The 23769-nt window shown below is 42.7% G+C and overlaps 1 protein-coding gene across 2 annotated transcripts in view; it reads left to right on the top strand.

Annotated features, from left to right (window-relative positions):
* Positions 1–15538: 15538 nt before the first annotated feature.
* Positions 15539–23769, top strand: part of SLC12A2 (solute carrier family 12 member 2) — a 97708-nt gene continuing 89477 nt past the window's right edge. For both annotated transcript variants that reach the window (XM_020893502.2, XM_020893501.2), the window contains exon 1: positions 15539–16361. In XM_020893502.2, the coding sequence (XP_020749161.2) occupies positions 15627–16361 (735 nt within the window). In that variant the 5' untranslated portion in view covers positions 15539–15626. The remainder of the gene's footprint in view (positions 16362–23769) is intronic.

Here is a 23769-nt window from a genome sequence, read left to right as displayed (position 1 = left end):
GCCACTATGAGGAGATACTCCACGTCCAAGGTCAAAGGAGAAGCCCCAGCAAGATGATAGAAGGGGCGAATTCATGTTTAGAATCACACCCCATTCCCACCAGAGATGCTCAGAGGGCTCAATCAAATCTTGTGCACTCCAGGACCCAGAGACCCCACAGAGACTGAGACAGAATTGCGTTTGAGTGTCTCCTGTGGAGGTATGGGTCAGCAGTGGACTGCCGCAGGGCCAGGAGTTCTGGGTGCAGCAGACTTGAGTATGGCATAAGGCCTTTTTGAGGAGGTCGCCATTAACCCCGCCACAGAACTGCCAGAACTTACACAGGACTGGGAAATAGACTCTTGGAGGGCACAAGCAGAGGCTTGTGTGCACCAGGACCCAGGACAAAGGGGCAGTGACCCCACAAGAGACTGGCCCAGACTTGCCTGGGAGTGTCCAGGAGTCTCCAGTGGAGGTGTGGGTCGGCGGTGGCCTGCGGCAGGGCTGGGGGCACTGCATGTAGCAGTACATGCGTGGGACCTTTTGAAGGAGGCAGCCATTATCTTCACTACCTCCACCATAGTTATGACCTTCCCTGGTGGCTCAGATGGTAAAGCGTCTGTCTACCACGCAGGAGACCCGGATTTGATCCTTGGGTTGGAAAGATCCCCTGGAGAAGGAAATGGCAGCCCACTCCAGTCCTCTTGCCTGGAAAATCCCATGGATGGAGGAGCCTGGTGGGCTACAGTCCATGCGGCCGCAAAGAGTCGGACACGACTGAGCGACTCCACCACCACCAAATAACAGGGAGGGAACAAAACTTCACCCATCAACAGAATATTGGATTAAAGATTTACTGAGTATAGCCCGGCCCATCAGAACAAGACCGTTTCCCCCTCAGTCAGTTTCTCCCATCAGGAAGCTTTCATAAGCCTCTTATCCTTCTCCATCAGAGGGCAGACAGACTGAAAATCACAATCACAGAAAACTAACCAATCTGATCCCATGGACCACAGCCTTGTCTAACTCAATGAAACTATGAGCCATGCCATGTAGGGCCACCCAAGACAGACTGGTCATGGTGGAGAGTTCTGACAAAATGTGGTCCACTGGAGAAGGGAATGGCAAACTACTTCAGTATTCTTGTCTTGAGAACCCCATGAGCAGTATGTAAAGGCAAAAAGATATGGCACTGAAAGATGAACACCCCAGGTTGGTAGGTGCCCAATATGCTACTGGAGATCAGTGGAGAAATAACTCCAGAAAGAATGAAGAGACGGAGCCAAAGCAAAAACAACACCCAGTTGTGGGTGTGACTGGTAATAGAAGCAAAGTTGGATGCTGTAAAGAGCGATAATGCATAGGAACCTGGAATGTTAGGTCCATGAATCAAGGCAAATTGGAAATGGTCAAACAGGAGATGGCAAGAGTGAACATCGACATTTTAAGAATCAGTGAACTAAAATGGACTAGAATGGATGAATTTACCTCAGATGACTATTATATCTACTACTGTGGGCAGGAATCCCTTAGAAGAAATGGAGCAGCCATCATAGTCAGCAAAAGAGTCTGAAATGCAGTACTTGGATGCAATCTCAAAAACGACAGAATGATCTGTTCATTTCCAAGGCAAACCATTCAATATCACAGTAATCCAAGCCTATGCCCCCACCAGTAATGCTGAAGAAGCTAAAGTTGAACAGTTCTATGAAGACTTACAAGACCTTCTAGAACTAACACCCCAAAAAGATGTCCTTTTCATTATAGGGGACTGGAATGCAAAAGTAGGAAGTCAAGAAACACCTGGAATAACAGGAAAATTTGGCCTTGGAGTACAGAATGAAGCAGGGAAAAGGCTAATCGAGTTTTGCCAAGAGAATGCACTGGTCATAGCTCATCTCATGGACTGCAGCACACCGGGCTTCCCTGTCCATCACCAGTTCCCAGAGTTTACTCAAACTCACATTCATTGAGACGGTGATGCCATCCAACCATCTCATCCTCTGTCATCCCCTTCTACTCCCACCTTCAGTCTTCTCCAGCATCAGGGTCTTTTCTAATGAGTCAGTTTTACTCAAAAGGTGGCCAAAGTATTGGAGTTTCAGCTTCAGCATCAGTCCTTCCAACGACTATTCAGGACTGATTTCCTTAAGGATAGACTGGTTGGATCTCCTTGCTGTCTAAGGGACTCTCAAGAGTCTTCTCCAACACCACAGTTCAAAAGCATCAATTGTTTGGTGCTCAGCTTTCTTTATAGTCCAACTCTCACATCCATACATGACTACTAGAAAAGCCATAGCTTTAACTAGACGGATCTTTGTTGGTAAAGTAATGTCTCTGCTTTTTAACATGCTATCTCGGTTGGTCATAGCTTTTCTTCCAAGGGGCAAGCATCTTTTAATTTCATGGTTGTAGTCACCATCTGTCTGTAGTCACAGAGGTAGTCACATCTGTAGTCACAATCAGTCACAGTGATTTTGGAGCCCCCAAAAACAAAGTCTCTCATTGTTTCCATTGTTCCCCATCTATTTGCCATGAAGTGATGGGACCCAATGCCATGATCTTACTTTCCTGAATGTTGAGTTTTGAGCCAACTTTTTCACTCTCCTCTTTCACTTTCATCAAGAGACTCTTCTTTTTTGAAGTCCTTCGCTTTCTGCCGTAAGTGTGGTATTATCTGCATATCTGAGGTTATTGATATTTCTCCCAGCAATCTTGATTCCAGCGTGTGCTTCATCCAGTCCAGCATTTCTCATGATGTACCCTGCATATACAAACAAAGCTAGTGGAGGTGATGGAAATTCCAGTTGAGCTCTTTCAAATCCTAAAAGATGATGCTATGAAAGTGTTGCACTCGATATGCCAGCAAATTTGGAAAACTCAGCACTGGCCACAGGATTAGAAAAGGTCAGTTTTCATTCCAATCCCAAAGAAAGGCAATGCCAAAGAAAGCTCAAACTATGACACAATTGCACTTATCTCACATGCTAGGAAAGTAATGCTCAAAATTCTCCAAGCCAAGCTTCAACAGTACATGAACCGTGAACTTCCAGATGCTCAAGCTGGATTTAGAAAAGGTAGATGAACCAGAGATCAATTGCCAACATCCGCTGGATCATTGAAAAAGCGAGACAGTTCCAGAAAAACATCTACTTCTGCTTTATTGACTATGCTAAAGCCTTTGACTGTGTGAATCACAACAAACTGTGGAAAATTCTTAAAGAGATGGGAATACCAGATCACTTGACCTGCCTCCTGAGAAACCTTTTTGCAGGTCAAGAAGCAACAGTTAGAACTGGACATGGAACAACAGACTGGTTCCAAATCCGGAAAGGAGTACTTAACAAACCTTTCTCTTCTTCAAATGAAAACGTTCCCATTTTTTGGCCTCACAGTGCATTGGGCACAGGAACTTGTGCTCAGCAATACTAAGAGGAAAAAAAAAATGCAGGTATCTAATACAAAAACAGGCAAAGGATATTAACAGGTAGTTGAAAGAAAAACAAACAGGATCATGTGCTTAACCTCACTCATAATTAAGTAAATGCACACCAAAACAAATTATGCTTTTCAATGACCAGAAAAGCAAGCATAAATTATTCTGCTAATGCACAAGGCTGGCAAATAACAGGTGATGGAAATGTAAATTGATACAACATTTGGAGGGCAATTTTGCAACATCTATCAGAATTTAAAATGCTTGTACACTGTGAAGTGTAAGTCTACAGCTAAGATTTTATCCAGTGAGCGAATTCTCAAAAATTACAAGGCATATGTTTCCATATGTTTACTGATCCATCACTGGTAGTAATAAAAACCTGGGGACTTCCCTGGTGGTCCAGAGGTTAACACTCTGTGCTTTCAACTCAGGGGGCTCCAGTTCAATCACTGGTCAGGGAACTAAGATTCCTCAAGCCACACAGCATGGCCAAAAGAAAAAAAAAAAAAAAAAACCCTGCACATGACCTAAATACCCATCCATTAGTCTGCCTGGTTAAATACATTATTATATACCCAATCAGTTCAACATTATTTAGTACTGCAAATTAAGAATTATATAATACATGCTGTTAAAAGAATGGAATCATGCATGCTGTTAAATAAAGTGAACAAAAACAAAGAATACCATATGCATTATCATCCATATATAAGGAGAAATATATTCAAACATTTTCCCAGGAAGCATACAAAAGAAACTGTTAATTAGGCAGTCAGTTAAGGCAGAACTTTAGGGAAAGGAATTGGTAGAGACTTCTTCATTTTATGACTTTTGCTTAATTTAAACTTTTATTTTACCATATATATTAACCTATATTATATATTTATGCTATATTATATAGTATATTTGATATTTATTTATACATTATATTATATATTACATGAATTTATCATTGATAAATTATATATATTTTTATATTAATACTAGATAATTTATAATATAATAAATATTTTATATAACATATTATCCATATTGAGATACCTTTAAAAATCATGACTGAGAATAAGTGGTATTTTAAAATTTATTTTATAGTAAAATACAATACCATAATCAGCTTGTTTTCATCTGTCAAGAAACTTTTAGCAAACATATGAAGATATGATAAAGAATCTTAAAAATAATACCATTCTTTGTACAAGCACTTGGGAAACAGTCTACCATTTATGGTTTGTCACCATCTACTGAAGATGAAGGACACACCCTTTGAATGAGCAATAGTCTCCTAAATACAGACTCTACAGAAATATATACACATATTCAGCAAAACACATGTACTAAGATGTTCACAAGAAAAATGTTCCCAATAGCAAAACCAGAAACTGACCTAGAAACCACCAAAATATTCATTAACAGTGGAATGGCTACATCAGTTGTGATAAAGCCATTTAAGGCAAAGCTATAATGTTGTGAAAATACATGCACCACAACCCATCAGCAAGGATCAACTGTACAAACAAAGGATGAAAAAGGGTGAGATACAAAAGCAACATGCAGTGTGACTCCATTTATACTCTGCTTAGGGTGTGTACACAGACAGGAAAACCAAGGAAACCGTCTGGGAGTGGGACAAAAGGCTTGTAAGCTGGAAGGGGCACACTTGGGGGCTTCTGGAGACCTGACAGTGTTACGTGACCTAGACTGTGGTTTATACAGATATTTGCTTTGTCATTTTTATCAAAACTTACACATATGCTTAAGTGCTTCCCTGTATCTATGTTACATACCATAATACAAACTACAAAAATTAAACAAAGCACCTGATACCATTCTGCGTCAAAACCATAGTTTACACAAACCAATATTCTATCTATGATACCAAAGGGTATATTATGCTAGTTTCCAAGGAGTCATCTTTTGGGCTTGCAGGATGAGTTCTAAGATTTGGGCATTTGTAACCCCAAAATAAAGTACAGAGAAACAGGATATCAAACCGTGTCCAAACCGTCACAGTAAAAATCATCCCCAGTACTGAGTATATTTAGAATAGATGAGAAGATGGAACTTCAGACTATTCTTCATTGTTAGATCTTTAATAGTTATTCCTATCTATATGACCATTACTTTTCAATAATATAGTATTTCTTGAAGAATTTACTACATAAATCTCAAGTTCTCTTAAATAATACTATTAATATATTCTTCCTATTGTCATTGCTCATATCTACCTACCCTGCAAAAAAGGAATCTGACAGCTGAACAAAAGAAGTATATGAGGCATGTCAAGAGGCTTAAAGTCATCTAACTGAAAGAAAATCTCTTTTCTACTTCAGCTCCACATCCAAACACCTGTTGGTGGTGATGGTGAAGGAAGAGGAAGATAAACTTTGAATTGCTATGGTACACACACACACACACACACACAGTCTCACATACACCACCGTTTTCTATGGGGAACGCCCCCACACAAAATGTTAGCAGTATATTTCATTTTCACTTAATATTTGTTGGTACATTTTCAGTTCCATGTTCAACATACTTATTATTCTAATAGGATGTTTTACAAGCCTGCAAAATGCAGATTTCTACCCACTGGCAGGACTCATCATCACAGGGAATTCCAGCTCCATGGGTTTTTAGCTGACCACATCGATTGCCCAGTAAATAGTGACATTTTCTAACCTACTGTGGAGAGCCAAGTGTCTAAATTTTGGCCAATAAGATGCAAGCGTGTGTGTGTGTGTGTGTGTGTGTGTGTGTGTGTGTGTTTAAGGAAGTTGCTTGTTTTCCATTCTCTTGTTCTCTCTTCACACTGAATAGAGAAAAGCAAGAGAAGAAGCGTGTGTGTGTGTGTGTGTGTGTGTGTGTGTGTGTTTAAGGAAGTTGCTTGTTTTCCATTCTCTTGTTCTCTCTTCACACTGAATAGAGAAAAGCAAGAGAAGAAGTAACTGCCTCTGACCCAGGATGACAGTTCCTGATGAGAATGGCAGAGCTACCTGATCATCTTGAGACATTTCTGGAGTGTTGTCTGAGTAAAAGCTAAATGTTCCTCTTATTTCTGCACTGTAATTTGAGGATACTGTTAAAGTAGTTTTTAATATAAAAGCCAAAATAAATTATTTGTAGTGGTGCAGGGTAAAGCATCTGCCTACAGTGTAGGAGACACAGGTTCAATCCCTGGGTTGGGAAGATCCCCTGGAGGAGGGCATGGCATCCCACTCCCATATTCTTGCCAGGAGAATTCCATGGACAGAGGAGCCTGGTGGGCTACAGTCTATGGCGTTGCAAAAGTTGGACACACCTGAGCCTGCACAGGCTAAATGAATATGAATTTCACTTTAGACACATCTGGCAACATGCTAACTGGTAAGAATAACAAAAAATAGGCAATATAAACTAAATTACTACCTTATATCAAACAAAAGTAAATGTGATAGGAGAGCAAACACAAAACTTTAACCTGAAACATATATACATATTAATTTTATGTACATGGTCTGGTAATGGCAAGTTTCTCTCTAAGTGTTATAAAAAAGGTAAAAATCACAGAGGAAAAAATTGAGATACTTAACTCCAGCCAATTTTAAAAATAATTGCATGTCAACACTAGGTTGAACAAAACTACAATGCAACTGATAAACTGAAGAGAACCAAGTTAGTTTAAGGTATGTGTCTGTGATATCTAAAAACTCCTAAAATCGGTAAGTAAAAGACATTGAGAAAATGGCAAGGAACATTGTATTAATACTGATTCTTGTTTGCAAGCCATGGGAACCGACACTGGTTAACGTAAAAAAGTTAATTACTGGGAGGACATAGGGAAGCTAAAAGGAAAGAGAATTGGATGCAGAAAGGACGAGAGAAGCAGTCCCGAGGATCTACAATAGAGTCTTCTCTGAGTGCTACCACTGGAATAAAAGGACAGCTCCCTGGAGACGTTTTGAGATGGAAGATGATGGTTTCCTGGTGACTGCTTTCAGGAGATAACGCCTGGAAGGAAATGAGGTGAGATTGGGCAGAGGGAGAAGCCAACTCAAGCTGCGGATGCAGCTGAAGCCTCAGCCAACCCCACGGGGTGCCCCTGAGAGGAGCCCCAAGGAGAGGCAAGGGCCTTTGTTTGGCTTTTTCCTCCAGTCCAGCCTTGGGCTGTCCACAGGTAAGGCAGTTGTGTATAGTTAAGGAGGCAGTGACGTACGAGCAGCTACTAGACACAGCAGCGGACTTATTTTCTGACTTTGCACCACACCACACAAAATTCAAAACTCTTAGGAGAAACAGACTGGCACACTTGGTCATGTGCTCACAGTTTGACTGGCGCAGTCAAAGTCCTCTAATATTCTGTCCTTCTAAAACTGCACAGAGAGGCCATACACCACCCACCAAAAAAGCCATTTGTACGCTCTTACCAAAACAAGGCAGAGTGGAAGACAGACTCCCAGGATACAGCCACTGTCTGTTATAGATATCAATGGGCAATTCAGGAATAATGATATATAAATGACTGGTAGGTTTTAAAAAGTTCACCCTTACTAGCAACTGATGATCTGAAAATTAAACCTTGCAAATGACAGTGACAGGGCTTCCCAGGTGGCTTTATTCGGAAAGAACCTGCCGGCCAATGCAGAAGACATGAGAGATGCAGGTTCGATTCCTGGGTTGGGAAGATCCACTGGAGGAGGGCATGGCAACCTACTCCAGTATTCTCGCCTGGAGAATTCCACGGACAGAGGAGCCTGGCAGGCTACAGTCCATGGGGTCACAGAGTTGGACACAACTGAAGCAACTTAGCACAATGACAGTGACAAAGATTAAGAAGGATCTTTCTCAGAATTTCTAAGGGTGGTGGCAGACAGGCACTCAAATACAATGCTAACAGAAGAATAAAACTGTATACCCTTCCTGAAAATCAATTTTGCAATGTATGCCAAAAGTTTTTAAAAATGCATCTATTCTGCAATTGCACTTCTAGAAATTTAGCCTAAGGAAATAACCAATTATAAAAAAAGTTAAATGCACAAAGATCTTTAATGCAGCACTGCTTGCTATATTTATGATGGAAGTAAACTAAATATTTAGAATAGGTTATAGAGTCAGTAAATTATGGAAAATCCAAATGATGCAATATGATGAAGCCATTAGGAATCAACTGGTTGTGAGATAATTATATATACAGAGAGATGGTCATGTTACGATAAGTTTTAAAAATTACAAAACAAAATACATAATAAATCTTGTAATATCAAAAACCAAAAGGTAAATGCTATTTTAGTCTGATGGCATTACAGATACTATTTCCCAAATCTGTAACAGAAAAAGACACCTTACATGCCACTCAAAAATTATTTAAAAGCCTCTCAAAATCAAAACAAAAAGCAAAATTTAAAAACTGAAGTAGGACACACCCTCCAAAAAAGATACAATTGAAAAGTTTGGCCTTGGAACCATTTTTTAAATTTCAATAAAGCATTAAATGTTTCAAATATTTAATGTTTATATATATTAGGACTTACCATGTATCAGGCACTGTCCTATAAACCTTCTAGATAGTCATTCACATAATCCTCATAACTCTATGAGTTAGGTACCATTATTATCCATATTTTACAGATGAAGAAACTGAGGCACAGACATCCCACTAACTACAGGACTAGCAACTAGTGAAAAATCAAGGTAGTCTGCCTATGGAGACCATTATTGTAATCACCTGGCTATTTTGTAAAAGTATTTACTTGAGAAATATTAATATTTGATAACAATCTTGTACTCTTTTGCAAATGTTCACTGCCTGTAGCATTCAAGGTTAATCACTGCAGACAAACAGCTTTTCAACAGAAAATCTGAGTGAAGGTGATGTCCTTGATTAGTTTTATGACAAACATATGTGTAGGTGGACGTAAGGCAGGAGAAAAGACAGATTACGTTTATTTTAAATGAACTTATCAGGAATTTACTGTTTGGATAAGAAAAACATAAAAGATTTCAATTCAATAAAATCTTGGGCTACCTTTTTTGAAAGATATAATTTACAAATACTAATTTAAATGTTATTGAGATAAAAAGCACAGTCAGATTTTGATTGATGTTTAATTCTATCACTGCCTTTAAAATCTTAATATATATTTGGACTTCCCTGGTGGTCCAGTGGATCAGGGATCTGCATGCCAATGCAGGGGAAACAGGTTAGATTCCTGCTTTGAGAAGGTATCACATGCCTTGAGGCAACTAAGCTCGTGTGCCATAACTACTGAATGCACGTCCTGCAACTACTGAAGCCCACGTGTCCAAAGCCAATGCTCCGCAGCAAGACAAGCCACTGAAACGAGAGGCCAATCACCACAACGAGGAGAAGCCGCCTCTCGCTGCAGCTAGAGAAAGCCCGCGCACAGCAATGAAAACACAGCACAGCCAAAAATAAATAAATACAATTTTTAAAAAAATTCTATATTTTTAAAAAAGAATATCATTGGACTTACATAAGAAAATTGTAACACAGCATACACAAGCTTCTCTAGGAAGCCTTTTTCCATAATAATCACTTTATTTCTCAAGAAAAATACTATTGACCTAATCTGTATGTTGATTGCTAGCTAGTAAAAAAGGGAAATCATAACCAGGCAAAATGTGAACACAGCTAACTAAAACTCACTGAAAAAAAAAAAAAAGAAAAAAGGTAAATAAAACGGTGACTCTACATGGTTTTATACCTTACATTTTCTGTTGCTGTAAGATATGAAGAGTTGTAGGTCTAACATAATTTTTATCTCCTTCCAGGACATTTTAGCAGTTGTGAGATGAGAGGCTTGGAACAACATCCTAAGTCCCTTCTAGTCCTAAAATTCTAAGTACATTTAATATATAGTTCTAAAGACATTTATACATACCTTGGCCAGACTGACTTCCTGGTGAAAGGGGAAGATGAGCAAAATGCCTCGGTTATTCCTCCATCATGGTCTTTACGAGTTTGTTCTCAAAGTTAGTCTCTAAATTGACAACCAGTATATCTCATAAACGTTTGCGAACAGCAAACCGCAGAAGACCTCTCCTGACTATGTCTCTACATGTTTCACATGCATACTTTGATTCTATCTCCTGGAGGCCTTGCTCCCTCTCTCATCAACCCCTCGTCATGTTGGCTAACACGCCACTAAATTCAATGTATAATTCACCTTTAACCTTTCTCCACCTCATGGCCCACTTAACACAGCTGATCCTACTTTGAAAATCCGGTTTTCTTCTCATGTCTTAGGTCACTTCTCCTTTAAGTTAGTCATCAAATGTTGGAATCACACAAGTCTGGGCCTTGGGCCTTCTTTTAAACTTTATATCTATGCTGTTTTATGTGGAAGGCACTAGGCCATGCGACTATTTAATAAACTAAAGTTAATAAAACAAAAAATTCAATTCTTTAGTTGCCCGAGGCATTTCAAGGGCTCAAAAACCACAAGTGGCTCATTGTATTGGGAGACACTGAAATAGAGTATTTCTGATATTCTGTCACACAGTGTCGCTCTATACCATCTCCCTGAGTGCCTGTATTTATGCTCATGTTGTCAGTTATTATCATCTATTTGCAGAAAAATCTTCACACTTATACTCTTGTACAAACTTCTTTTTTGAGCAAAAGACCAACATGGCCAAACACTTCCTTAATTTTCCACTTGGATATCTCAAAGCCCAAAATGCCCCAGACCAGATTTCTCAAGTTCATCTCCAAACCTAGTTTTAGAATGTTCTTCCTACTGTCACTGCCATCTAATTCCAGGTGAACTAGTTTGAAAACTCAAGCTATCCTCTATTTTTCCTCATCCCTTCAATCCATTTCCAAGTCCTCTGCATTATCTCTTAAGTACCATATCTCTCAAAATTTCCCCCTTCCTCGTTTTTCTGCACCCCTCCATAGTCCTTACTCCTATAGCTTGACTAGTGGAGACACTTCCCTGAATTTAAATCTTGACTGAGTGACCTCAGGCAAATTTCTTAAACTCCTCCTTAACCAAGTTCTTCATCTATAAAAATAGGGATAATACTGATATTCTTCATAGTGTTGTTGTAAGGATTGAATAAGATTATTAATGTAGAGCTTAGCATAGTGTACAGGACATAAATTGTATCCTGTCTTTCCATACTTACTCTTGCTCCTCTCCAATCTTCTGCCCACAATGCAACTAGAGAGACTTTTAGTAAATGTAAACCTGATCATTTGCCCCCTCAATCTCCCTGGAAACCCAGTTGATAGGTTTTATAGGTCTTTTGGAATAGACCTCTTTTATCACACTTATCCCTTAATCCCTGTGCTTTGACCAAAGTGGTCATATTCATTCCAAGAAGGCTTTTGTTCATGATATTTCCCTTTTCTGAAACCCCCATGAAAGTGAAAATTTTATTCTAATCATCCTTCAGACCTCACTGAACAGTCACTCCTACCTAAGTTTGATCCCTCTCTTTTGCATTCTCATTATACCATATTTCTCTCTGTCCCAAAACTCTTCGGTTTGCAATCACACATTTATATGAGGGGCTACTATTTATTATTACTATACATTTCTTTGTTTCCTTCATCAGACATGTTATATTGAAATTCTGATATTCCTCCAACTCAAGTCTGCTACATTCACCATCTTCTTCATCTCAGAAAATCGCAACACCATTTTTCTAGTTGCTCAGGCCCAAAGTCTTGAACTCTCTTCAGTACTTCATATCCATCAGTATATTCTATTGCCTCCACACAGTCTGACCACTTTCCTCCCATTTCCACTGCTCCACACAGTGGCCAAAACCACAATATAACTTCCTGGATTGTAGCAATATGTCTTAACATTCACCTACTGCTCACTCAGTCACGTCCAGCTCTTTGCGACCCCTATGGACTGTATAACCTGCCAGACTCCTCTGTCCATGGGATTCTCCAAGCAAGAATATTGGAATGGGTTGCTATTTCCTCCTCCAGGGGGTCTCCCTGACCCAGGGATCGAACTCAACTCTCTCACATCTCCTGCATTGGCAGGTGGGTTTTCACCACTAGTGCCACCCACATGTGACCATATTGAAGATACTAGTTAAGGAGGCGATTAATGTTAAAGTGAGTCATGAGGGTGGGGCTCTGATCAGATAGAAATGGTGCCCTATAGAAGAAGCAAGACCAGAGTTCTCTTCCTCTTCCTATGCCTTCACTGAGGTCATAGTGAAAAGGCAGCCCAAACTAACATACCATTCCACTCAAAGTTAAAGTCAAAGAGGTGCTTTACAATCTGGTCTTCATGTCCCCAATCCCTAAATTCTGATTTAAATCTCCTTTGATTCTCCTTAACCCTTAAACGGCTTCAGCCACATCCACCTACATGCAATTCCATCAACATTTTGGGCATGCTCTCACCTTCCGACCTTTGCTTCTCCTCTGCCTGGAACACTCTTTTCTCAAATGTTTGCATCGTTCATTTCCACAGGCGAATGTCACCTTCTCACTGGTACCATCCTATGAAAAATTTGGTACCTCCATCTTACACATATCCTAACCTGCTACTTCAGTTCAGGTCACTTGCTCAGTCGTGCCTGACTCTTTGCAGCCCCATGGACTACAGCATGCCAGGCTTCCCTGTCCATCACCAACTCCCAGAGCTTGCTCAAACTCATGTCTGTTGAGTCAATGATGCCATCCAACCATTTCATCCTCTGTTGGGGGTCCCCTTCTCCTTCTGCCTTCAATCTTTCCCAGCATCAGGGTCTTTTCCAGTGAGTCACTTCTTCACATCAGAAGGCCAAACTATTGGAGTTTCTGCTTCAGCATCATAGTAGTATCATAGTAAGCACATAGTAGGTGCTTACTATTTGCTTAAATCAATGAATGCTGAATTCCCATAGCCGCCAAATTAGCTCTTTAGCTAAAAGATACCACAAACACCAGCTACTAAGGCAGCAATCCTGTTGTAGAAACTACTGCCACTTGATTGCTCTGGCCTCTTCTAACTTTCTGGGCTTCCCTTGTGGCTCAGCTGGTAAAGAGTCTGCCTGCAATGTGGGAGACCTGGGTTCGATCCCTGGGTTGTGAAGATCCTCTGGAGAAGGGAAAGGCTACCCACTCCAGGATTCTGGCCTGGAGAATTCCATGGACTGTACAGTCCATGGGGCTGCAAAGAGTTGGACACAACTGAGGGGTTTTCAGCTTCACTTTCACATAGATGGCACTAATGGTAAAGAACCTGCCTGCCAATCCAAGACATAAGAGGCACGGGTTCGAGCCCTGGGTCAGAAAGATCCCCTGGAGAAGACATGGCAATTCATTCCAGTATTCTTGCATGGAGAATCCCATGGACAGAAGAGCCTGATGTGTTACAGTCCATAGAGTTACAAAGAGTTGGACCTGCAGTTTTCTGCCAATATAACTAAAGCTCATGAAGGACTTAAACTGTGGCTACATGATCCAAGAGTGGCTCCTTCCTCTCTTTCATCTTTACAATAAAGATAATAAACTAAGATGAAAAATAAATGTCAAATAAAATCATGATAGGACAATTTTTTGAAAACTGCCTGGTTGCAGCCTTCGTCACAGTATTTCCAAATAGTTCACAAACTCTGTCTCTCTGATCATGCTTCCAGGATTCATCAAAGGATGCTTTTTATCTCCATAAATAAAATTTTAAATGACATAAACAATACAAAAAGACAAAAGAGGGAAGAATTCATTCATGGTTATCTGTTTTTATGTAGGGCTGTGGGTAGAATTCATGTTAAAAATGGATTCTCTCTACTGCTAAGAAAGTTACAAAGTTCCCCTACTTTTGACAGAAGAAAAAAATAGGCCTGGACAGGAGAGAGGTACCTTTCTATTTTACTTGAAATAGAATTCGTCATAACCCAAACCACGTCGAAACTTCCAGGCGAGTGCTCCCCTGTTTTTGCTCTCAATATGTGCATTTAAAAAAAACAAACAAACACAAACTTCAAATTAAAAATCGTCTTGAAACAGTAAGTTATCACAACTAGGCTATCAACTAACTATCACAACAATAAGTTATCACAACGGAGACGAGGCTCCTTAAACATCACAGCTTTTAAAATGAAGGTGTCATCATAAGAGTGAACACACCCACTGCATCACCACAGGAATTAGTAACCGATTATGCAAATTAACGCTGCCTGGGGGTAAACGCCTCAAAGACCGTACAGAGGAAATCCTTCCTCCCGCTAGGCTCAGGCCTCGAGTGAGTGAGGGGAGTAGCGGTGGGCCAGATCTCCACGCAGGCCTCGCCCCCGGCACATTTTGCCTAAAACTCCGGAAGCACCTGCGGGATGGACGAGAAAACCGGCCGCATCACCCGCAGGCGCGCTGGGCAGTCAGCGGCTCCAGCATCGCCTCGGGTACCAGGCGCCGCAGGGTAATCAGTCCAGTAGCCCTGCAGCATCTCGCGAGATCTCGCCTTCTGAGCCCCGTACTGCGAGCTCAGAACTTAAAAAAAAAAAAAGGCGAGCGGGCGACAGGCCCCGGAGCCGCCTCCTTGGTGGCAGCTGGCGCCTGAGCATCAGCGATCGGCGTGCGCCGAGGCAGGGCCCGCGCGCCCCTTCTCCAGCCGGCTCGGGCTGGGCGCCGTCCGCAGCTGGTCCGCCGTGGCCTGGGTGCCGGCCCACTGACGCGCGGCCCCAGGGGCGGGGAGAAAGGGAGGAGGCCGGGGGCCAGCTCCTCTCCGCCGCAGAGTGGGGCGGGGGAAGGAGGAGGAGGGCGACGGAAGAGGAGGTAGCCGCACAGAGATCTTCCCGGCGACGGCGGCGGGCGGCCGCTCCCCGATCGCGCTGCTCGTGCTGCCAGAGGCCCGCCTCGGACTGGCCGGACGCGATTCCTGCGTGGAGCCGCGCAGAAGCCGGGACCGGCCGGGAACCGAGCCTCTGCCGCGCGCCTCTACCAGTCCGCGGGTGGGCGGGCTGAGGGGCGGAGGAGCCGGGGGCCCCGCCTCCCGCGTGCTACCGCCGGAGCCGCCACCGCCGCGGCCCCGCCGAGGCTTTAAACAGCGGGGCCCGCCCCGCGCCCGCCACACTCGCGCGCAGACTCGGCCGCCGGAGGCGTTCGTGCCGGCTCGGGCTAGCGGCGGGGAGCGCGCGGCTGGGAGAGCGACTCCCCCACCTGGCGTTGCGGCCGCTACCACCGCCGGCCGCGGGCGCGGAGGGTGTGCAGCCCGCGAGGTCCGCCAGGCTCTCCGGGTCCGCCGGGGGTCGGGCGGCGATGGAACCGGGGCCCAAGGCGCCCTCCTCCGGCGCCCCGAGGCTGTCCGGGGCTGGGGAGACGCCTCCAGCCGCCCCGCTGGCCGCCGCCGGGATGGACCTGCCCGGCACAGCCGTGCCCTCAGTGCCGGAGGATGCTGCGGCTGGGAGCCGTGGCGGCGGTGGGGTCCGCGGGGAGGGCGGCGCGGCGGCCGGCGACGGGCTGGGTAGACCCCTGGGGCCCACCCCGAGCCAGAGCCGCTTCCAGGTGGATCTGGTTTCCGAGAATGCCGGGCGGGCGGCGGCGGCGGCGGCGGCTAGCGCTGGGGCGGGAGGCAAGGAGACCCCCGCGGACGGGAAAGCCAGCGTCGAAAGCGGGCAGGCTAAGGCCAGCGAGGAAGCCAAGGGCCGCTTCCGCGTGAACTTCGTGGACCCGGCTGCTTCTTCGTCGGCGGACGAGAGCGTGTCAGATGCGGCAGGGATCGGAGGCGACGGGCCCAACGTGAGCTTCCAGAACGGCGGGGACACGGTGCTGAGCGAGGGGAGCAGCCTGCACTCGGGCGGCGGCGGCGGCGGCAGTGGGCACCACCAGCATTACTACTATGACACCCATACCAACACCTACTACCTGCGCACCTTCGGCCACAACACTATGGACGCCGTGCCCAGGATCGACCACTATCGGCACACGGCAGCGCAGCTAGGCGAGAAGCTGCTCCGGCCCAGCCTGGCGGAGCTCCACGATGAGTTGGAGAAGGTGAGCTCTCCCGGCCCTCTCTCTGCAGCCCTCCCCTTCTCCCCAGCCGCTGGTTCGCGTTGACCGCGGGACACAGCCGCCGGCTCTCCACGGGTAAGGCGGCGGGAATGGACGTGCACGACTCGCTGGCATCTCTGGATTCAGCTGTCAAGGGAGGAATTGCAGAGGAATGTAACTTAATCTCTTGAAAGTTTGCAGCGGGTTAGGCTAGTTACGTGATACAGGAGAGGCTGCTTTTAACAACCTTCCCTATCCAGTTGTATATCTAGTTATGCTTTTTTTTCCCCTTACCCACGCTTTAACAATTACCATCCCTCTGAATGACAGTTGTGCTTTTAGGTCCGGAGAAGGGAATATGCTGGAGGTTTGGTTGAGGACATCTCTCTGCAGAGAGTGGAGAGAACCTGCCATCCGTGTCGTTTTTTAAAAGTTGTATTGTATGGCTTCTGTACACCCATTAGGGCTCCCAAGAGTAGGAACGTTAGTGTTTGAAGGGAAAGCCTTAGCAGCGTGTGTTTGTGGTCTATGAATTATTAAAGCTCAGTTCCTGCAATCTTGAATATGCAAAGATCATAGAAATCTTAAATCTTGAGACAAGCTGTTCCTGATAATGGCATAATTCCACCTTTTATAATGTAAACCTTTTGGAAGAGGGTCACATCAGAAGGGGGGTGGAGTGGGCAGAGTCTGAAAGAGGGAGAGGGAGAGAGAAACAGGAGAATTGTTTTTTTTTTTTTAGGAGAATTGTTTTTTTCTGTGCAGGGTGTCTATCTAAAAAAGACCTTTTGGGGTCTTGTGTAAGTAGTTACACTTTGTGAACAGAAAGCCATCCCTATAAACTATTGATTTCTGTAATTGTATTTTTTATGACCCCATAAAACTTTTTATTTCTTCAGGGTACAGAATCGTTCTTTTGAGATAACATTAATGCTTTTGAGACTTGATTTATAATTAACTTTTTTTATAACTTGGATTACTTGAAGTTTGCCTTTACAAGTGTATAATGACTACATTGATGAAATTTGTGAATGCTAAGAGTTAGTAGTACCACGTAGATTGATGTGATCATAAGTGTCGAAAAGTTGAAATAGAAATACAGAAAGTATGTAATTTCTTTTGGATATGATTATTTGATCTCATACAGTCATTTTATATAAGATTGCACCTGTCCCAGTGTTTGAAAATGTGGCCTAACATTCATTGAAATAATTACTGAGGTCCCAACCCTTACAGTGTATCCGATTGTTTAAAAGCCTGGCATCATTTAACTTTGGGTAATACTACTCCTTTCATTCCGTTATGGTATTTTGTCATTTCAGAAGAAAACATTTTTTCAAAAACACTTATTTTCATATTTCTGTTGTTTTCTCTCAAATCTATTCTTTTTTTTTCAAAATTCCTTATATAGTCCTTATAAAGTAGATTATGTAGCTGGTTTATGGAGCTGGTAATTTACCTTTTCTTAGAGCATTTTTGTTATTGAAAATACTATATAGACATTTTCAGGTTTATTTCATCAAAGCCCTAGTTGAGTAGTAAAACAGTCTATATTTATGCATAAGTCTTAAAGGCTTTTTTTTAATTGAAGGATCTTATTAATATACCTTGATCTTGTATGCTTCCTGGGAAAGTTTTTGTTATTTTAAATTAAATTCTCTAAATAGCAAAGCACTTGTAGTTTTCCCAAAGTTTCAGGGTTTTGTTTAGTGTTTTTGGTCAGCTCACAATGTATGAGAAAGAACACGTGCATTGTTTAGGTGTATAATAGTTGAAGAAGTCACCTAGCCTGTCAACCTCAGCTTCCTCATCTTTCAGAGTTATTTTGAAGATTAGAGAAAAAAATGTACACAAAGGCCCTTGCTCGGTACCAGCAAAATAATGACTAGTGCAGTTACTATTTCAGTCTTATATTGGCCCTTCGTAAAGTAAATAGTTAGGAACTTCCCTGGTGGTCCAGTGGTTAGGACTCTAGACTTCCAATGCAGGGGGCAGGACTTCAGTCCCTGGTCAGGGACCTAAGATCCCATGTGCTGTGTGCTGCAGCCAAAAAAGAATTTAAAAAAAGAATTTAAAGTACATAGTTAAACTTTAGGATTTCACTTTTAAGATTCTCTCAATCTCTACAATTTTCGATGAAAGTAGTAACTAAAATGTTATGTTTAGAGTTTCATTTGTGCCGCATGTGGTGTGATAAGTTCTTTGTAGTTTTTTAACTTTTACCATTCAGGTTCTTTATGGGCAGTGAAAAAGGTTTATTAGGTTAAGTAAGTACAGAACCTCATCTTGAAGATAATTTTGTTTAGAAATTAGCAAACGGATTAAAGAGATTGTCATGTTAAGGAGTCCCAATCTGGCCGTAGATAAACCGCTATTGAAGGAGGGCAGGGTGAGGCTGATAGTACAGGTTGGCAAGATTCCCAAATGTTGTTCTTCACTTTTTAGATTGACTTTTACTCATTAAAACCTTTTCTACTGCTTGTAGCCCTGGATGAAATCATAGTGCTCAGAATTCTATAGCATTTAATCCTAGCTCTTGATTAACTGTCATGGAGTCTGCTCAGATCACTGAGTTCTTCATTATCTACCATAGATCTAAGTCTGTGCTGGGAACTATGGAAGAATAAAAAAAAGTAAAAGAAAAGCACTCCAGGAACTTGTTGGGGGGAAAGGATTACACTGTCTTCCTATACTTGAGTTCCTTTCTTTGCCTAGAACTGTGACTTTTTAAAAGCATTTTGCCTAAAAATCCAGCTGAAGAGGAATAAATAATCAAGGTGCATCTTGAGTCCTCCATTTACCAAATATTTATTAGGGAGAAGAGTTTCTTAGGCGTAGGTCACATGACTGTGGCACTATGGAACGATGCAGTGATTAGCAAAATAGATACTGACTCTCATACTCTAGTAGGCACATATTAACCAAACAAATAATGTAATTAAATCCCACCCCCGTCGGGTGCTGTGAAAGAGGAGTATAGAATGTTGATGAAGATACAATAGGTCCTAATTTTAGTTAGGTTTGGGGAGGTCTTTTTCACAAAGTTTGACACTGAAGCTGAAACTTAAAGGCTAAGCTGATGGTAGAGCGGAACAACATGCTGGGTCAAAGGAACAAAATCTGTGAAGATAGCGAGAGTGGTGTGTTCAAAGAACTGTAAGGAGGCCAATATAAGATTTATTTATAAAGGTAGTGGAAAGTGATTCTGTGTGACGTAGCAACGTGAACTGTTCTAACATCTTTGGATTGCTGGATGAAGACGGGATTGGCAGGAGGGACAACAGAAGCAGCTTTTGCTGTGGTCTCACTATATATGATAAGGGTTGGGGGCAGAATGAGTGGGATGTACGTGGATTGGATATGGGCATGAAAGAGAAGCTGACTCCTAGGTTTTGGACCTGAGCAGCTGAATACATGGTACTTTGCTTAAGATGGTAAAGACTGGAGAAGGAACATTGATTTGGGGAGGAAAGAAAGAATGCTTTTTGAGTAGCTTGTAAGACATCTTAGTCCAAGAGTCATTTTGAGGAAGTAGGGGCAGAATATATATGTATATGAAATATGTGTGTGTGTGTGTGTGTATACATATGTATGTGTATATGCATTGATGGTCTAAAATCGTGTATGAAGTTACTTGGGGAAAGTGGGTAGATAAGAGAACAGAAACATGGTCTGAGCTTCGACTTGGGGAATGCCTAGAGGTCTACTGGAGATTGTGGAGACACTGGCAAAGGAAATAAAGAAGGAGCTCTTAGGCTGGTGAGAAATAGCCAGGAGAGCAGTGTCAGGGAAGCTGAGAGAAAATAATTTTAAAGAGGACAGAAAGTCTTCAAAGCTGATACCAGTAATTGATTTTTTTTTTAAAAGAATAAAACTGACTTAGTGATTCCTGCCCCTACAAGAAGAAATTAAAAAGTAGATGGTAAACAAATAAGTATTTGATAGACAGTTTCAACGTGTATGATAGAAAATATCAGATGTGGAAAAATGTCTCATGTTTCATTAAGCATGTTGGTTTTTTCATTTAATTCCTAAGAAATAAGTCTTAGACACATTTTACTCATATAAAGTGGGCTCATAGAACCTGAAGAAATTCCTTAATACCACTGTCATAGAAAGTGGTACAAATGAAATTCACACCCAGGTTTTCTTGACTGTTGCCAGGACATAGTAGCTCCTCTTTCTTTTTGTTTCCTCTTCCTCTGTATTCCCTGGGCCTGATCTGAGATGGCAGGGATGTTGAAGGGGACATGTTGGGGGTTGCCAGCATCGCTCTTCTATCTTGACCTGAGAGTGGAATGGTTACATAACTGAAAGAAGAGAGGGGGAATTATTGACTAATGTGACTGTCTCTTTCACTTGGACCTGAGCTGGTATCTCATTCATCTCTGGACAGAGAATAGGTAGTTAATAAAGATTTTTTTGTTGAGTGTATCAGGGTGATCAGTTCTTCCCACTTAACAAGGACTTTAAACAAGTGTAGCTACCACTCTTAAGTGGGGTATGTTGAGTCTTGGACAAAAAATTCCACACACTGCTAATCATATCAGTACAGAGCTTGAGTTTTGGAAGATCACCCCGGAAGAAGAAGAATGGGTCAAATCCCTGGGGATAAGGAGGAGAGTAAGTCCAGGAATGAGTAGAGGTGGGACCTTGATCAGAAATATTTGTGTGTGGCACAAACTTGGACTGTTTCATGATTTTGCCAGGGGCCCCACCTTGTAAGGGCTTCCCTTGTGGCTCAGCTGGTAAAGAATCCGCCTGCAAAGTGGGAAACCTGGGTTCGGTCTCTGGGTTGGGAAGATCCCCTGAAGAAGGGAAAGGCTACCCACTCCAGTATTCTGGCCTGGAGAATTCAACTGAGCAACTTTTAGTTAGTGACTTAGTGAAGTTGCTCAGTTGTGTCTGGCTCTTTGCAACCCCATGGACTATAGCCTACCAGGCTCCTCTGTCCATGGAATTTTCTAGGCAAGAGTACTGGAGTGGGTTGCCATTTCCTCCTCCAGGGGATCTTCCTGACCCAGGGATTGAACCCAGGTCTCCCACATTGCAGGCAGACGCTTTACCCTCTGAGCCACCAGGGACCAGAGCCCCCAGAGCTGAAGTCTGGTTTACCCATAAGCTTCTACACATTCTCCAAGTATACACCAACTGACTGGGAAGAAGGGAAGATAAATTTAGGGTTTAAAATGTGGCAAAAAATCTGTATACTGCTTTTGTAATCAATGTCTTCATGTGTCTGTGTTCACACTTACATTCCCGGTCTTGTTAGACCAGAGTTTAAAGGACCAGAAGAGAGTTTGTTGGTTCTTATGTGTTGAGTGTGTTCATTTTCACTAATTTTTTTTATTACATGTTTCATCTATGTTTGTAAAGTCTGTGGTACTAATTAGATTGGCTCCATGCTGAAGTGAAGTGAGTATGAATTTTTTAGTTATTCCAAGTCTTGATTGAGCACCAGTAATAGCCCTGTTCTGAGTGCTGGGGATACAGCAGTGAGCCCAAAAGAACTGTAGAGCTTTCATCTTAGTGGGAGGAGAAGTAAGCCAGTGAGTCCGATGTAACTGCTCTGAAGAAAGTGAAAGGTAGGTAGATGGTAATGGCTGGGTGGTGCTGTTTTAGGGGAGTTTGAGAAGCCCTTTCTGATTTATAAGCAGTCACTAGACAGGAGCTAAAGATCAGCCCACGCCAAGTACCTTGGGAGAAGAGTCGGCAAAGGACTACAAACACCAGGACCTTGAGATAGGCGTGTGCCTGGGGTGTGCTTGACATGACTGAGAAGTAAGGGGCCAGCATGACTGGGGTGACTAGCAGGGAAGTGATGGGGGGGGTTGGCACAGTAGTGAGGAGCAGCAGTGTGGAACCTGGTAGATCATGATGAAGACTTAGAGTTTTACCCTGAGTGATGTAGGAAGTCATGGAAAGCTTTGAGCACAGACTTGACACGATCTGACTTACATTTGTAAAACATCACTCTCATTGCTGTGTGGGGTGTATCCCATAAGCACAGAAGAGTGGAAGCTGGGAAACCAGTCAGCAGTGTTTCAGTTATGATGATGATGACTGTTACGAAGGTGAGAGTGTTTGATATGATGACAGGTGTTTAAAGGCTGATTATGTTTAAAAGGTGAAATCGTTGAGATTAGCAACTGTTTGAGGAGTTTTCGCTTGTTGAGGATTGAGTCAATGTTTATGAAGAGGTGAGAGACTGGGAGGAGCAAGTTTGGTAAGTGGACTCAAGAGTTGGGTTTCATCCTACAAGTTAGTTCTGTAATGGGGCAAACACATAAAATTGCAGCTACTAGTTTGTGAAGTAACAGAACCTAAGAAAATGGGTTTTAATTTCTAGCATAAAGATGTGTTTTTATGAGAACTGGTAGTTTTTAGAGTATAAGGGAGTGGGGAACTAGTGAGTTGATTCAGCAAAATGAAGGAGTGAGGGATGAACAAGGAAAACTACTTAACTACTGAAGTTAAAAACATATCAGTGGTTTCCCAATAAATATTAAACTTATCATCTGCCACTGGCTTTATTATTCTTCCATTTTTCACTAGAACCTGTAATAGTGCTTTCCTAAAACTATTCAGAAAGATCCGTATAGTCAAAGCTATGGTTTTTCTAGTAGTCATGTATGGATGTGAGAGATGGACCATAAAGAAGGGTAAGCCCGAAGAATTGATTTTTTTTGGTGTTGGAGAAGGCTCTTGAGAGTCCCCTGGACTGCAAGGAGATCAAACCAGTCAATCCCAAAGGAAATCAGTCTTGAATATTCATTGGAAGGACTGATGCTGAAGCTCCAGTACTTTGGCCACCTGATGCAAAGAGCTGACTCATTAGAAAAGACCCTGATTCTTGGAAAGATTGAGGAGAAGGGGATGACTGACAGAGGATGAAATGGTTGGATGGCGTCACTGACTCAATGGACATGAGTTTGAGCAAGTTCCAGGAGATGGTGAAGGATAGGGAAGCCTGGGGTGCTGCTCTCCATGGGGTGGCAAAGAGTCAGACACAACCGAGGGAATGAACAACAACAAAGCTATTCTGGTAAAGAACCTGCCTGCCAAGGTAAGAGACGTAAGAGACATGGCTTTGATCCCTGGGTCAGGGAGATCCCCAGGAGAAGGGCACGGACAGAGGAGCCTGGTAGGCTGTAGTCCATAGGGTCGCACAGTCGGACATGACTGAAGCAACTTAGCACAAAGCTGTTATGAAAACTTAAAGCCCATAGAGGGCTTGGGGACTTCCCATTAGAAGAAGAGGGAGGCCTGAAAAGCAAACGTAGCTTAGTGGAATCTCATCTCTGTGTAGAAGCTGGTTGTGGCTGGTGTAGTCATAGTACCTGTGGACTCAGAAATTTCTCTGCCTGAAATTTTCGCTATGCTGTTCCTGAACACTGACAAACTAGCTGTT

Source organism: Odocoileus virginianus, chromosome 3 (assembly GCF_023699985.2).
Source record: "Odocoileus virginianus isolate 20LAN1187 ecotype Illinois chromosome 3, Ovbor_1.2, whole genome shotgun sequence".
NCBI classification, from domain to species: Eukaryota; Metazoa; Chordata; class Mammalia; order Artiodactyla; family Cervidae; genus Odocoileus; species Odocoileus virginianus.
This window is presented reverse-complemented; position numbering and strand designations above follow the sequence as displayed.